The 17,377-nt window shown below is 46.8% G+C and overlaps 1 protein-coding gene across 1 annotated transcript in view; it reads right to left on the bottom strand.

Annotated features, from left to right (window-relative positions):
* MTRR (5-methyltetrahydrofolate-homocysteine methyltransferase reductase) overlaps window positions 1-17,377 on the bottom strand; it is a 361,300-nt gene that overhangs the window by 22,642 nt on the left and 321,281 nt on the right. The window contains exon 14 of the mRNA XM_068238238.1: window positions 4,945-5,127. Within this exon, the coding sequence (XP_068094339.1) occupies window positions 4,945-5,127 (183 nt within the window). The remainder of the gene's footprint in view (window positions 1-4,944; window positions 5,128-17,377) is intronic.

The raw sequence follows: 17,377 nt of genomic DNA, 5'->3' as shown, positions 1-17,377 counted from the left end.
ATGCCAGGTCTGTGAGTGGAGACTTGTGTAGAGTGCACAGTAGATGCCAGGTCTGTGAGTGGAGACTTGCATGGAGAGTGGTGTAGAGGCCAGGTCTGTGAGTAGAGACTTGCGTGGAGTGCGGTGTAGATGCCAGCCCTGTGAGTGGAGACTTGCGTGGAGTGCGGTGTAGATGCCAGGTCTGTGAGTGGAGACTTGCGTGGTGAGAGGTGTAGATGCCAGGTCTGTGAGTGGAGACTTGCGTGGAGTGTAGTGTAGATGTCAGGCCTGTGAGTGGAGACTTGCGTGGTGAGAGGTGTAGATGCCAGGTCTGTGAGTGGAGACTTGCGTGGTGAGAGGTGTAGATGCCAGGTCTGTGAGTAGAGACTTGCGTGGAGTGTGGTGTAGATGCCAGGTCTGTGAGTGGAGACTTGTGTAGAGTGCAGTGTAGATGCCAGGTCTGTGAGTGGAGACTTGCATGGAGAGTGGTGTAGAGGCCAGGTCTGTGAGTAGAGACTTGCGTGGAGTGCGGTGTAGATGCCAGCCCTGTGAGTGGAGACTTGCGTGGAGTGCGGTGTAGATGCCAGGTCTGTGAGTGGAGACTTGTGTGGAGTGCGGTGTAGATGCCAGGTCTGTGAGTGGAGACTTGCGTGGAGTGCGGTGTAGATGCCAGGTCTGTGAGTGGAGACTTGCGTGGTGAGAGGTGTAGATGCCAGGTCTGTGAGTGGAGACTTGCGTGGAGTGCGGTGTAGACGCCAGGTCTGTGAGTGGAGACTTGCATCGTGAGAGGTGTAGATGCCAGGTCTGTGAGTGGAGACTTGCGTGGTGAGAGGTGTAGATGCCAGGTCTGTGAGTGGAGACTTGCGTGGAGTGCGGTGTAGACGCCAGGTCTGTGAACGGAGACTTGCGTGGAGTGCGGTGTAGATGCCAGGTTTGTGAGTGGAGACTTGCGTGGAGTGCGGTGTAGATGCCAGGTCTGTGAGTGGAGACTTGCATGGAGTGCGGTGTAGATGCCAGGTCTGTGAGTGGAGACTTGCGTGGTGAGAGGTGTAGATGCCAGGTCTGTGAGTGGAGACTTGGAGACTTGCGTGGAGTGTAGTGTAGATGTCAGGCCTGTGAGTGGAGACTTGCGTGGTGAGAGGTGTAGATGCCAGGTCTGTGAGTGGAGACTTGCGTGGTGAGAGGTGTAGATGCCAGGTCTGTGAGTGGAGACTTGCGTGGAGTGTGGTGTAGATGCCAGGTCTGTGAGTGGAGACTTGTGTAGAGTGCAGTGTAGATGCCAGGTCTGTGAGTGGAGACTTGCGTGGAGTGCGGTGTAGATGCCAGGCCTGTGAGTGGAGACTTGTGTGGAGTGCGGTGTAGATGCCAGGTCTGTGAGTGGAGACTTGTGTGGAGTGCGGTGTAGATGCCAGGTCTGTGAGTGGAGACTTGTGTGGAGTGCGGTGTAGATGCCAGGTCTGTGAGTGGAGACTTGCGTGGAGTGCGGTGTAGATGCCAGGCCTGTGAGTGGAGACTTGCGTGGAGTGCGGTGTAGATGCCAGGTCTGTGAGTGGAGACTTGCGTGGTGAGAGGTGTAGATGCCAGGTCTGTGAGTGGAGACTTGCGTGGAGTGCGGTGTAGACGCCAGGTCTGTGAGTGGAGACTTGCGTCGTGAGAGGTGTAGATGCCAGGTCTGTGAGTGGAGACTTGCGTGGTGAGAGGTGTAGATGCCAGGTCTGTGAGTGGAGACTTGCGTGGAGTGCGGTGTAGACGCCAGGTCTGTGAGCGGAGACTTGCGTGGAGTGCGGTGTAGATGCCAGGTTTGTGAGTGGAGACTTGCGTGGAGTGCGGTGTAGATGCCAGGTCTGTGAGTGGAGACTTGCATGGAGTGCGGTGTAGATGCCAGGTCTGTGAGTGGAGACTTGCGTGGTGAGAGGTGTAGATGCCAGGTCTGTGAGTGGAGACTTGGAGACTTGCGTGGAGTGTAGTGTAGATGTCAGGCCTGTGAGTGGAGACTTGCGTGGTGAGAGGTGTAGATGCCAGGTCTGTGAGTGGAGACTTGCGTGGTGAGAGGTGTAGATGCCAGGTCTGTGAGTGGAGACTTGCGTGGAGTGTGGTGTAGATGCCAGGTCTGTGAGTGGAGACTTGTGTAGAGTGCAGTGTAGATGCCAGGTCTGTGAGTGGAGACTTGCGTGGAGTGCGGTGTAGATGCCAGGCCTGTGAGTGGAGACTTGTGTGGAGTGCGGTGTAGATGCCAGGTCTGTGAGTGGAGTCTTGTGTGGAGTGCGGTGTAGATGCCAGGTCTGTGAGTGGAGACTTGTGTGGAGTGCGGTGTAGATGCCAGGTCTGTGAGTGGAGACTTGCGTGGAGTGCGGTGTAGATGCCAGGCCTGTGAGTGGAGACTTGCATGGAGTGCGGTGTAGATGCCAGGTCTGTGAGTGGAGACTTGCATGGAGTGCGGTGTAGATGCCAGGTCTGTGAGTGGAGACTTGCATGGAGTGCGGTGTAGATGCCAGGTCTGTGAGTGGAGACTTGCATGGAGTGCGGTGTAGATGCCAGGTCTGTGAGTGGAGACTTGCATGGAGTGCGGTGTAGATGCCAGGCCTGTGAGTGGAGACTTGTGTGGAGTGCGGTGTAGATGCCAGGTCTGTGAGTGGAGTCTTGTGTGGAGTGCGGTGTAGATGCCAGGTCTGTGAGTGGAGACTTGGAGACTTGCGTGGAGTGTAGTGTAGATGTCAGGCCTGTGAGTGGAGACTTGCGTGGTGAGAGGTGTAGATGCCAGGTCTGTGAGTGGAGACTTGCGTGGTGAGAGGTGTAGATGCCAGGTCTGTGAGTGGAGACTTGTGTGGAGTGCGGTGTAGATGCCAGGTCTGTGAGTGGAGACTTGCGTGGAGTGCGGTGTAGATGCCAGGCCTGTGAGTGGAGACTTGCATGGAGTGCGGTGTAGATGCCAGGTCTGTGAGTGGAGACTTGCATGGAGTGCGGTGTAGATGCCAGGTCTGTGAGTGGAGACTTGCATGGAGTGCGGTGTAGATGCCAGGTCTGTGAGTGGAGACTTGCATGGAGTGCGGTGTAGATGCCAGGTCTGTGAGTGGAGACTTGCGTGGAGTGCGGTGTAGATGCCAGGTCTGTGAGTGGAGACTTGCGTGGAGAGTGGTGAGGGATAGATACTCATTTTACACCTCTGTCAGAAATCTGGCAAGGAGCACGTGGTTGTGGATATTTTATCGTGAAATACTGTTCTTTCCAATTCCAGATAATGGCCCCAGCAGTGGAACATCCCACAGCTAGGAATATGCCGTAAGCAACCATTGACATCAGTATGTAGGAGCAATAATGCCGTGAAGGTCTTCAGAGAGTCCTTTAGTGTTACCAATCATGAGATGCTTCTTGTGTGACATCTCAGTAATGAAAAACTTGTTTATAGGCCATCTATTAGCACTACTCCAGCTGCTATTCATTTGCACTGATGGGGCAGATCTGTGTTCTCCATATTGACAGATATTCAGAGGATTCACAGCGTTTCAACTCAGATGGGGAATTGCAGCATACTGCAAACTAAAGGCTGCTTGTGAATTCACGTGTGGGGGAAAAAAAACAATGACGCATTTAATGCATGCACAGCTAGAGGGGTTCCTATACATTCTCACATCAGCACAAGTGGGAAGACAGATGCCGGCACAAGTGGGAAGACAGATGCCGGCACAAGTGGGAAAACTGATGCCGGCACAAGTGGGAAGACAGATGCCGGCACAAGTGGGAAGAGAGAGTCCGGCACAAGTGGGAAGACAGATGCCGGCACAAGTGGGAAGACAGATGCCGGCACAAGTGGGAAGACAGATGCCGGCACAAGTGGGAAGACAGATGCCGGCACAAGTGGGAAGAGAGAGTCCGGCACAAGTGGGAAGACAGATGCCGGCACAAGTGGGAAGACAGATGCCGGCACAAGTGGGAAGACAGATGCCGGCACAAGTGGGAAGACAGATGCCGGCACAAGTGGGAAGAGAGAGTCCGGCACAAGTGGGAAGAGAGAGTCCGGCACAAGTGGGAAGACAGAGTCCGGCACAAGTGGGAAGACAGATGCCGGCACAAGTGGGAAGACAGATGCCGGCACAAGTGGGAAGACAGATGCCGGCACAAGTGGGAAGACAGATGCCGGCACACGTGGGCCCTAACCCTTTATAAAGGAACCTCCAGAGTTTATGTTAGACCATAGAGGTGACAGAAAGTCGTATTTCAGTCCACGTACTGGCATGATTGACCAGCGATTGCCTGCTAGGGTTGGGTGTTTGGCATTATGGTTTACAGTTCCCGCCCTCTTTAGCTGGTCAGCACTGAGTGTAGTGGACACTAAAGGACACATCAGCAATGCTATAGTCATAGAGAAAGCAAGTACAGGTAGTCCTCGGTTAACGAACGAGATAGGGATTGTGGGTTTGTTCTTAACCTGAATCTGTTCTTAAGTCGGAACACTGTGCCATCTCTGTCCCCTGTACCTCCTCTGTGCCCCCATGTGCTTCCAGTGTCCCCCTCTGTGTCACATCTGCCCTCTGTGCCTCCTCTGTGCCCCCTGTGCTTCCAGTGTCCCCCTCTGTGTCACCTCTGCCCTCTGTGCCCCCTGTGCCTACAGTGTCCCCCTCTGTCACCTCTGCCCTCTGTACCTCCTTTGTCCCCCTCTGTGTCACCTCTGTCCCCTGTACCTCCTCTGTGCCCCCCTGTGCCTCCAGTGTCCTCCTCTGTGTCACCTCTGCCCTCTGTACCTGCTTATACAAGTTTAAAAGCCCTTTTTTCTTTGAATTTTTTTAAAATCGATTTTCTCAAAAACTACAAGTCCAATGTGAACAAAAACATTTTTTTTACTTGTTCCCATGGAAACACAGAATCCATGCCGTTCGTATCGGCGGGTCATTCGTAAGTCGAGCGTTCGTAAGTCGGGGACTACCTGTACACTGATCTACTGACACATAAGAAGAGAGGTTTACTTACCCACATACATAAAGAATGCCATTTAAACTGGTGAGTAATCTAACTATATGTTTGGAATACATTTTCATCAAGTCTTGAACATATTTTGGGCGGTTCTCGTCTGTGTCGTCCGGCGGTTCTCGCGAGAAACAGACTTTCAGGTGTGTCAAGGAGCCATTTTCAACAAATCTGCTGAGTTCTTCACTAAAAGTAGAGAAAGTGAATAAATGATAGGAGTCATGGCAAAATCAAGTCTCCATTTTAAGCTTATTAAGTTCCAAATCATTTCATCAAGGTTTCCCCAAAACCTAACTATGACAACTCCCCACAACCTCGTTCCCTCTGGCACAGCTGCAATTCCGGCCCCAGCCACTGGGAGTCCCCGGAATGCCTTCCTCTCTGTGCACAGCTGCAATTCCGGCCCCAGCCACTGGGAGTCCCCGGAATGCCTTCCTCTCTGTGCACAGCTGCAATTCTGGCCCCAGCCACTGGGAGTCCCCGGAATGCCTTCCTCTCTGTGCACAAAGTAACAATTTGGACTGCATATTCAAGGTTTGCGCTCTCGGACTCTTCAATCTTTCTATGCACAACACAATGCAGGCCCCCCTTCAGGGTATGACTCACTAGATCCTCTGGTCTGACCGACCAAATCACGCCTCCGGGGGGTGTATGGTCCCCGGGTCGCCTCTCTGGCAAGCTGCTTTCTTCCTCCGTATTTCCTCGTTTTCCCAGTTCAGATCACCACCATGTACATCCACATGTGAATCAAAAAGAAGGAAGGGAAAGGGGGAAACTGCTTCCAATTGTGCAGATTGTTTATTATAAAAATTTAAAAGTCTTCAATAAAAACTTTACAGCAAGTTTGGCAAGCGCCTCATAGGCTTACAAAGAGGTAGAGGTGGGCCCAGTCCCCAAGTGGCTGCTCTATAACCATCTGCTGCCTTAATCACCGCTGTCAGCCAAAACATTCAACCAGCAAGGTATGCTCGCAAACCTTGAATATGCATTGTTAATTACCAGCAAAACCCCAGACTATGTTTGCTGAACTTGGTTCTTTCTTACAATAATATTGCATACAAGTTGGTGCATTGTCTTAACCGGTGTATAAAACACATTTTAACCACTTAAGCCCTCGGTCGTTTTCACTTCATGCATCTGAGCAATGTTCACCTCCCATTCATTAGCCTATAACTTTATCACTACTTATCACAATGAACTGATCTATATCTTGTTTTTTTCTGCCACCAATTAGGCTTTCTTTGGGTGGTACATTTTGCTAAGAGCTACCTTACTGTAAATGCATTTTAACAGTAAGAACAAGAAAAAAACTGAAAACATTCATTATTTCTCAGTTTTCGGCCATTATAGTTCTAAAATAATACATGCCTCCATAATTAAAACCCACGTATTGTATTTGCACATTTGTCCCGGTTATTTCACCGTTTAAATTATGTCCCTATCACAATGTATGGCGACAATATTTTATTTGGAAATAAAAGAGCATTTTTCCATTTTGCATCCATCACTACAAGCTTATAAAAAAATAAAAAAAAAATAAAAAATGTCATCTTTACATAGATATTTAAAAAGTTTAGACCCTTAGGTAAATATTTATGTGTTTTTTTTATTGTAATGTTTTTTTTTATTATTATTAAGGGTGGGATGTAAATAGTATTTGTTTTGTGTAAATATATGTGTATTTTTTTTTTTTTACATTTAGATGTAGTTATACTTTTTGGCCAAAAGATGGCAACCTTGAGTTTGTTTACATGACGTCACTCTAAGCGTAACATGTACGCTTAGAGGGACATAGGAGTCAGAAAAAGCGAAGCTTCCGAGAGAAGCTGTCGCTTTTTCTGCGGGGGACAGGAATCAGTGATCGGGCACCACGGCCCGATTCATTGATTCCTGGGCTAACGATCTGCGGCCGGGAGAGCGTGGGAACGCACATGGCCTCCTTGACGTAGTTCTACGTCAAGGAAGACAAAGTGGTTAAGTGACGACTATAGGATACCCTTTTATCTGTCCATTCACTTTGCACATGTGAATTATAGCGAGTGCTTTGTTTTATATATATTAATTTGAACTGGTTGACATGTCTACACAATACAATCTCAATTGTATGGATAAACAATACAATCTGTAATATTACAAAATATTTGGTAACACCGCCACCACTTCCTCAGAGGAAGAAGTCTGACTAGTTCCTGTAAGAGAAAAGTTATTTCAGACAACCTTACCAACAATAAATGATACAACCATCTGGTAATGTCTCTTCAGAGGGCAGGACTCTTTCCAGGGTCATTCCGAACAAGGCGAGACCCAAATTAACCATTTATTTCATAAAGAAATAATACAATTTATAAGAAAATTGTCAAAAACATCTAACAATTGAACAGACATTGGATAGCAAATTAAAAGGAAAAAAGAAAAAAGAAAACTGCTGCTGAGACAGTCTGTGGAATTACTGTGCACCCACTGGGTTTGTAAGTTCAGTCAAGTCTTTATCAGATAAAGCACCAATGCTTGAAAAGTCCAAAAAGGTTCTTTACCAGAGGCCCATTTGGGTATCAGTGAATGATGATTATTATTGATCAGACAAAAGCTAGGCAGAGGACTATTGTGAGTCTGCAGCACAGACTTTTTAACCTCCTTTCTGCCGGGGAGGAGTTTGTAAGTAAAGTATCCAAATCCGCCCCCCTCATGAGGAGAAGAAATTGGCATACAATATAGAATTATGCCATGTATTCCTGGTGATGTATAAAACAATAAATCCAATACAAGTTTCTGCTCTCTTGTGTTCATAGACACCAAGCATGGATGATTTATTATATTTTGTATCCAGGAAACAGGGTTACTCATCACAAGCTCATGATCACCGAATACCCGTGATCACGAGCATTTTTTGGCTTCGAATTCGGAACCCGTGATCAATACAGATCACGGAATCCGAATTTGCGGGCATCCATGTTTAACGCGAATTCAGTCGTGATCATGGCTTAAATGCGTAATCACGAATCCAGATGACACGCGCTGTAACCATTGGATGACGTCGTTGGGCCAATCAGAAGGCCCCCAGCCGAGGCCCTAGCAACCAATCAGAGGAGGGGAGCCTGGCCCTCCCCTCCTCTATATAAGGCGGCAGCCATCTTAAGGATCTCGTCCTTGCTTGTGAGTTGCGGTACTGAAAGCATCTCCAGTGCTGCTGTGTGTCTGATAGCAAGTGCTTTTCACTGTGAAAACAGAGCGTTTTGCATCCTAACCACATTCTGAACACATTGATTATATTGCTGTATAGATAGATAGTGATTTGAGTGTTATAGTTTTCAGTCAGCTAGTGTATATACTGTATACTGTGCTAGGCTAGTGTTAGGTCTGTGAACAGGCTAGGACTGCAAGCCTGGGTTAGCCTTAGCCTACTAGTCTCTGTAGGTAGGTTAGGGATTAGTTAGTAGTTGTGTAGTGTAGTTCATCATTTGTGCTGTTTATTACTTGATTTAGTGTTAGACTAGCAGTTGCAATACTAGTTAGCACTTAGCAGCAGGCAGGCCAGCATCTGTTATTTTCTGACTGCAGCATCTGCCTGTAATGATTGTGTGACAGTAAGACAGTCTTTTAGTGTCCCTGTCTGTCACTCTTGTTAGTGCTACATTTACTTGTCCACTAGTATAGTGTAGTGTCTGTCACTGACCGTTTACGTGCAGTGAAGCGAACTACCTGTCCCCTCCATACATCTCCTCACTAATCTTGAGATATTGTCCCTCCAGCAACCTTCGCTCCTCCCAAGAAATTCTCCTGGCCTCTAAGCTGATCACCTTCTCTCATGCTCGCATCCAGGACTTTACACGAGCATCACCCCTCATCTGGAACTCTCTTCCACAGCCTGTACGCCATGCTCCGAACCTGGACATCTTCAAACGCACTCTTAAAACACACCATTTCAAAAAGGCTTATAACATTTTATAGCCCTTATTTACTTATTTGTTCACAATGCAAACAGAGGCAAAGGCTCACTGCCTCATCCATCTCCCACCCCCTTACCTAGTATGTCCTCCACTACCCTTTAGATTGTAAGCTCGCAAGGGCAGGGTCATCCTCCTAATGTTTACTGTTTTAGTTGCAATATTTGTGATGCTTGCTGCTGTACATTTTTTGGTTGTACCTGTTCCTCTTGTCTTATTGTGCACTGTAAAGCGCTACTGAATTTGTTGGCTCTATATAAATAAAAATAATAATAATAATAATCATTGTTCGTGACTTGTTGTGACTGACTGAGTAACTTGTCTAGTCTACTAGTAAAAAAAATAAAAAACCCCTTTCAATTTTTTTGTCACCAACCCACTCCTCTTTATTAAAGGATACTCGAACTGGCATGTGACATGATGAGATAGACATGTGTATGTACAGTGCCTAGCACACAAATAACTATTCTGTGTTCCTTTTTTTCTTACTCTGCCTGAAAGAGTTAAATATCAGGTATGTAAGTGGCTGACTCAGTCCTGACTCAAACAGGAAGTGACTTCAGTGTGACCCTCACTGATAAGAAATTCCCCTTTTTACCTCTTTCTTGCTCTCAGGAGCCATTTTCTGCTAGGAAAGTGTTTCATAGTTCGAATTTCTTATCAGTAAGGGTCACACTGTAGTCACTTCCTGTCTGAGTCAGGACTGAGTCAGCTACTTACATACCTGATATTTAATTATTTCAGGCAGAGAAAGAAAAAAAGGACCACAGCCTAGTTATTTGTGTGCTAGGCACTGTACATACACATGTCCATCTCATCATGTCACATGTCACCTCGGGTATCCTTTAAAGCTTACACCCTTTCCCACTATATATATATATATATATATATATATATATATATATATATATATATATATATATATATATATATATATACAGTGGGTTGCAAAAGTATTTGGCCCCCTTGAAGTTTTCCACATTTTGTCACATTACTGCCACAAACGTGCATCAATTTTATTGGAATTCCACGTGAAAGACCAACACAAAGTGGTGCACACGTGAGAAGTGAATCGAAAATCATACATCATTCCATACATTTTTTACAAATAAATAACTGCAAAGTGGGGTGTGCGTAATTATTCAGCCCCCTGAGTCAATACTTTTGTAGAACCACCTTTTGCTGCTATTACAGCTGCCAGTCTTTTAGGGTATGTCTCTACCAGCTTTGCACATCTAGAGACTGAAATCCTTGCCCATTCTTCTTTGCAAAACAGCTCCAGCTCAGTCAGATTAGATGGACAGCGTTTGTGAACAGCAGATTTCAGATCTTGCCACAGATTCTCAATTGGATTTAGATCTGGACTTTGACTGGGCCATTCTAACACATAGATGCTTTGTTTTAATCCATTCCATTGTTGCCCTGGCTTTATGTTTAGGGTCATTGTCCTGCTGGAAGGTGAACCTCCGCCCCAGTCTCAAGTCTTTTGCAGTCTCCAAGAGGTTTGTCAGAATTCTAGCGGTTTTATTTATGCAGGAAAAACTGTCATATGTGTATGTATATATAAATATTAATAATCAATACAGTCCTTCCAAAGAAATAAATAGTTATTGTTAAACCCTATATAATATACTTTAATACTGTGAAATATATTTAAAAGCTAGTGATAATTTGAGACAGTAAAACACTCTTGTGGGATTGTTTTGGTTCTAGACAATTTTGTTTACATGTTCCTTGGTTGAAGGCCAAGGCCAGCAAAACATTTCCCAGACAGAGAAAGTCAAAATATGAGAGATCTAAAATATAAAACAAGGGTTTTTCCCAATTAGTTAAACATGATTCAATGATGCCACAACATTATTAATACTGTTTGTTATTTGTTATGAAATGCTGACCTCTGCCGGTGGACATTATATTTATTTTATAAGAAAGACAAAAATATAGACATTGATTTTATATTATTAAGATTTAATATGTAATTATTCCTTATATGATTCATTGTTTTAAGAAGAATTATATAATAAGCTTTATATTTAAATAAGTATATTAGAAGCCCTGTATGTTTTAATAAGCCTTAAATTGCTGAAGGCTCTTGCAGGTCTGTGTTAGTGTCAATCTGACCTGGGAAAGTACCAAGACATTCCAACATAATTAACAGGGAACACTTTATCAGAAATGCGTCATGAATGACATTGTTTAGTCTCCATGTCTGGGTCAGCCAACAGACAAGATGGCTGTTGACGTCCATTTTTAATTACGTGCGTCAGAAATAACCTAAACCAAATGTCAAGCACTCCAAATGACGTTAATTCCCACAAGATAAGGTAATTAAGAATTTCTAAACAATAATAGTGTGACTTAGGTAATCAAAACATGATAAAGCATTGACGCACGAAAGCTTTAGCCAATCAGAACCTGGGATCCAGGGAAAGTCCAGATTAGGCAGCCATATTGCCTCCAACCCCTATAAAAGTAGAAGCTGAAAGCTCATAGTTTGCAGAAGCCCAACAATCTCCTGAGAAGACACATGAGGCAGAAGCTACCTTCCCACAAGTGGTTCTAGATGCTGAAGAGATGTCAGAGAAGGGGTAATATGCTTAATATTCTGGTGATTTACTTTATTAATTTTTCAGCATTAAGTTTTATTAAGATGTTAGCAAGAAGTTTTTAGAAGCTATTTTTTATGCTATTTCTTTAAGAAGATTACTACAAGTTTTACACAGCTACTAGATACACAGCTATTGATACAGATGAGACTACTTTTGATCTTATTCTACATAACACAACCGTTATATTCTTTTTTGAATGTACTTAGAAGATTGATAATTGCTTGGCTATAAAGCCTTGATAAGATGGAATACTGTTAGAAGGAAACACTACTTGGAACTGTTCATATTTTGTATATATGCTGTATGATAAGCAAATACAATTTTTTTTATACAAAATCACATACTGAGTGCTCTGATTCATTTCAAGGTATACCATCAATCTATAATTACTGTTATAGAGGGTTCAGACCCCACTATGCCGGATTTATATGATAGCAACGCTTTGAGGGCTGGACCTTTACTGAGTTGGCAATCATGAAAAAGGCAAGAACGGCTCGGGTTTTTGACAGGTTTTCTTCCAAGTTTGCCCTGTATTTGGCTCCATCCATCTTACCATCAACTCTGACCAGCTTCCCTGTCCCTGCTGAAGAGATGCACTTCCCGAGCATGATGCTGCCACCACCATATTTGACAGTGGGGATGGTGTGTTCAGCGTGATGTGCAGTGTTCGTTTTCCACCACACATAGCGTTTTGCATTTTGGCCAAAAAGTTCCATTTTGGTCACACCTGACCAGAGCACCTTCTTCCACATGGTTGCTGTGTCCCCCACATGGCTTGTGGCAAACTGCAAACGGGACTTCTTATGCTTTCTGTTAACAATGCCTTTCTTCTTGCCACTCTTCCATAAAGGCCAACTTTGTACAGTGCATGACTAATAGTTGTCCTATGGACAGAGTCTCCCATCTGAGCTGTAGATCTCTGCAGCTCGTCCAGAGTTACCATGGGCCTCTTGACTGTATTTCTGATCAGCGCTCTCCTTGTTCGGCCTGTGAGTTTAGGTGGATGGCATTGTCTTGGTAGGTTTACAGTTGTGCCATACTGCTTCCATTTCTGAATGATCGCTTGAACAGTGCTCCGTGGGATGTTCAAGGCTTTGGAAATCTTTTTGTAGCCTAAGCCTGCTTTAAATTTCTCAATAACTTGATCCCTGACCTGTCTTGTGTGTTCTTTGGACTTCACGGTGTTGTTGCTCCCAATATTCTCTTAGACAACCTCTGAGGCCCTCACAGAGCAGCTGTATTTGTACTGACATTAGATTACACACAGGTGCACTCTATTTAGTCATTAGCACTCATCAGGCAATGTCTATAGGCAACTGACTGCACTCAGATCAAAGGGGGCCGAATAATTATGCACACACCAATTTGCAGTTATTTATTTGTACAAAATGTTTGGAATCACGTATGATTTTCGTTCCACTTCTCATGTGTACACCACTTTGTGTTGGTCTTTCATGTGGAATTCCAATAAAATTGCTGCATGTTTGTGGCAGTAATGTGACAAAATGTGGAAAACTTCAAGGGGACCGAATACTTTTGCAACCCACTATATATATATATATATATATATATATATATATATATATATATATATATATATATATATATATATTTTTATTATTTTTTTTTCTCATTGTATTTGTACTGTACAATGACTGGCAGAGGTACTAGAGGCACCACCAGGAGAGGCACCACCGCGGCTGGCAGGTCTGTGACTGGTCCACCGTAAGCCACTGGCCACACAGTTGTGGAGGAGGGTGCAGAGGCGCAGCAGCAGCGTGTTGCGCCCATCTTTGCCGTCTTTGAGTCGTCGTCACCGGCCCATTGACCAGAGTCAGGCACAGGCTGGTGTGGAACTGATGGCGGAGCAGCAGGCCACCGATTCCAGCCAAACCTCCAGCGAGACCAGTGCCACCACCAGCACTCCGGTCCACAGCAGTAGCAGTAGCCGCCTGCCACCACAGCTTGAGGTCACATCGACCCCAGTGGCCAGCCTGCCCTCACTGAGCTTGCTGTTTACCCCAAGAACCGCAAGCAACTTGAGGGCTGTTGTGGCAGAGTTTGAGGAGGAGATCATGGGGACAGGCAAGGAGGAGTTTGATATGGAGGAGGTTGTTGTCAGCGAACAACAACCTGATTTTGATGAGGAGGAGGAGAAGGAGGGGGCCTGATCCAGGGGATGTTGGAGCAGAAGAGATGGTTGGGGGCTCAGAGGAGCTGTTTAGGGAAGAAGATGATGATGAGGAGGTGTGGGACCGTCCCTATGTGCCACAGTTGGGTGAAGGCAGCTTGGAGGAGGAGGCGGCTCTGGCACAGAAGCGCAGCAGCATGGCAAGCAGGGGCAGGCCCAGCAGAGGGCGTGGAAGGCAGGAGCCACAGCCTGCTGCTTCAGCTGCTACCACCACCGGCACCCGCACCAGTCAACCCCCAACCAAAGGGAGAAAAGCCCAGCCTTCAAGCCGGAAAGGGCAGTTCAAATCCCCAATCTGGCGTTTTTTTTTCACATGTCTGACATGGATGAGAGCCATGCAGTTTGCAACAACTGCAGGGCCAGCCTGAGCAGAGGTCGTGATCTGTCCAAGATGGGTACCTCATGCCTGCAGAGCAACTTGCAGACCAAGCACCTGCAGGAGTACAAGGAGTTTCTGAGGCTGAAGGACAGTGGTCAGAGCCAGAGACCCACTGCACAGCCTGCAGCAACAGCAGGAGTGGGGAAACTCAGTGCCCTCCTCCCCCCGAGCACTCTGTCAGTCCCGCCGCAATTGAGGCTGGTTTGTGCAGCTAGTCCTCAGTGGCCTCCTCTGTTCCCTCCACAGTTGCCTCTTCATCCTCCTGTGCAGGCAAACACCGCCAGACCCTGCTCCGCGAGTCCTTTCCCGGTGTGACCAAGGCTCTGCCTCCCATCCACAAGTGCATCCAGATGCTGAACGGGTTGCTTGCCCGGGCCATGTGCTCCCAGCTCCTGCCATACTCCTTTGTGCAGGAGGGGAGTGACATTAGAGCGCTCCTGCAGTATGGGATCCCGGAGTGGCGAATCCCCAGCCGCCACTACTTGTACCGCACGGCGATCCCAGCACTGCACCAGATCGCGTTGGTGAACGTGGCCTGTTCGCTCGATCACGCGAGCGGGTCCATTTCACCATGGACTCCTGGAGCAGCCGTTTCAGGACAGACCACTACCTGTCCTTCACAGCTCACTGGGTCAGCCTGGTGGAAAGGGGTGAGGAAGCAGCAGCAGCAAGTCCATCCTCAGGCACAGTAGCAGACCAGTGGGTGGTGCCACCCCGCGGGTTCAGGGAAACTGCAGCAGGCTCCTCTGATCCAGGTCCCTCCTCCTCCGGCACACCCGCCGCCACCACCAAGCATCTCTGCTTCAGCAGCAGTGTGAAGGCCCGCCACTGCCAAGCCCTGCTGGAGATGGTCAGCCTGGAGAAGACTAACATGACGGCAGCCAACGTACTTCAGAAACTCAAGGAGCAGGAGCAGAGGTGGCTAACCCCCAGAGGCCTCAGAGTCGGATTGGTGGTGTCCAACAATGTGGCCAACCTGCTGGCTGCCATCGCCAGGGGACACTTGACCCACGTCCCGTTTGGCCCACGTGCAGAAGTTCCTTCTCACCTACCCGAGGATGGAAAATCTGTTGGTAGCGGCAAGGAAAATTGTGCGCCATTTCCGCTGCTCTGCCGGTGCCTCAGCAAACCTGGCCGACCTGCAGCAGCACGAGATACCGGCTTGTCATCAATGTGCCAACTCGCTGGAATTCCACCCTGGCGATGTTGAAGCGGCTGCTTGAGCAGAGGAGGGCTGTCAGGCGTCAGCCAACACATCGTTGACGCCATTGTTTCCGGCACCACCAACCTCCAGGCCCTCAGCAATGCACAGTGGGGGCAGATGCAGCAGGTGTGCTTGGTGTTGGCTCCCTTCCTGCAGGGAACCAACATGGTGAGCCAGGAACGGGCAAACCTCTGCGAGTGGGTGCCCATGGTTTGTCTGCTGGACAGGGCACATATTTGATCTGATGGAAGCGGTAGAGGAGGCACTGACCCAGCTGGATCAGCAGCCGGCTGCACAATCCACCTCTCAGAATGACTTTGAGTTGTTGGAGGAGGATTTGGAGGTCCCTGACCTTGATGTTCAGGTGCAATAGGAGAGCGCAGCTGCATTGGTACGAGGGTGGAGAGGGCAGGGCGAGGCTCAGGGGCCAAAGGAGGAGGACAGCGATATTGGCTCTGGGGGTGCCGACGACCCTGATCTGACCTGGTCCCCATGGCAGCGCACATGCTGCGGTGCCTGTGCAGGGACCCCAGGATGATCCAGATGCATGCTCAGGAGGACATCTGCATCAGCATGATCCTGGACCCACGGCTGAAGAGATATCTCTTCAATATCTATGCTGTGTATGACAAGTTACATGTCACTGAGACAACTGATATAAGCGCTGGCAGCTGATTGTAAAACTAGCCCTTTAACATCTAAAATACGTATGATGGACTGTATGTTGCTATGACAACGGATACGAGCACTGTCAGAGGCTTTTTAAACCATCCTCCTACCCTACATAGCCCGCTTTAAGGGGGGCAGACCTCCCGAAACGCGTCAGTGATTGGCTCAACAGCTGTGACGTCACACATCACATGGGTGGAGGCGCGGTCACTGAGCGGAGCGCCAAAAATTGTCGCACCGAAGACGGGACTCAGTGCAACTATCTACTACAGGACAGCGCCTCATCAACCTGTGGAGCTGGGCAGATCTGCCCGACGTTGCTATACCATCCAAGCACGTCTAGACTCTCCCACTCAGCCACCGGCCGGGGCGAGTGGGATTGAGCGGCTCCATTTTAGATCTATCTAACAAGTTTGCAACATTACTCCCTAATATATGAATTGGTGTGTTAAGAAATTACACCATAAGGAAGTGGATTCTATGTTCATAGAGTTCTGAACATCTAGGACATCAACCCTGGGACATGTGTTTACTGCATTAACAATTTTGATAATAGGACACCTTTAAGCAGGACACGAGGACACTAGCGCTGGGACATTCAAATACTATCCAGCAGCATCATTACTTCTATGAGGATTGAGATCTAGCTGGCATATAGCCACTCATGAGCTTTGAGATCAGTAATTCAGGGCCATTATGAATTTATTTTGAAGAGGACACTGATCCTCGGTCTTTCAGTGAATGATTTCAATAGCACTATAAGTTCTATGAAGATTGATATCTAACTGTTATACAGCCATACAAAGCCCAGTATTATAAATATAGGGCCAATACGAATCTATTCCTTAGAGGACACTTATCCTTGGCCTTTCAGTCGATTTTTTGATTCTTTGATTATATTTTTTTGATTTTTTAATGCAAGAAAATTTTACAGTCTTAACATTTATCTATTTTATATTTCTAAGGCTTCATTGCTAAAGATTGCCACCTGTATAGGAGCTCCCCTTTTTATATAATCTATATTGAATAAAGAATCTTTATAGCGCAGTCTGATATTTTGTTTTATATGTTTATGCCTTCTTTGGGGTTGGGAAACCCAATATATTAGACTCAGCTCCTCAACATAGAGATTGGGCGCAACACCATAAAGAACGATTATCCTTATAAATAAAAATGTTGTATATTGGGTATATACCCTTTGTATGTTGATATACTGTATACACACAAGAGCATACATGCTTAAACTAAACCCTAACCCAAAGAGATCAGGGCTGGATCTCTTAGGTGACAGCTTGGAAGCCAAGTTGTCTGCAGACGACTCCGTGATCTATAGCAGATCAAAGCATCAATTTCTATTGGAAAGGAAGGACAATGGGGCAGCTTCCGATGGAAGGGGTAAGAAGGGTTCCAGCACTTCAGGTCTCTCGGCCTGGCATCCTG

The sequence above is a fragment of the Hyperolius riggenbachi genome, chromosome 5 (genome assembly GCF_040937935.1).
Source record: "Hyperolius riggenbachi isolate aHypRig1 chromosome 5, aHypRig1.pri, whole genome shotgun sequence".
NCBI classification, from domain to species: Eukaryota; Metazoa; Chordata; class Amphibia; order Anura; family Hyperoliidae; genus Hyperolius; species Hyperolius riggenbachi.
The sequence above is the reverse complement of the archived record's forward strand: the minus strand, read 5'-3'. Positions and strand labels throughout refer to the sequence as shown.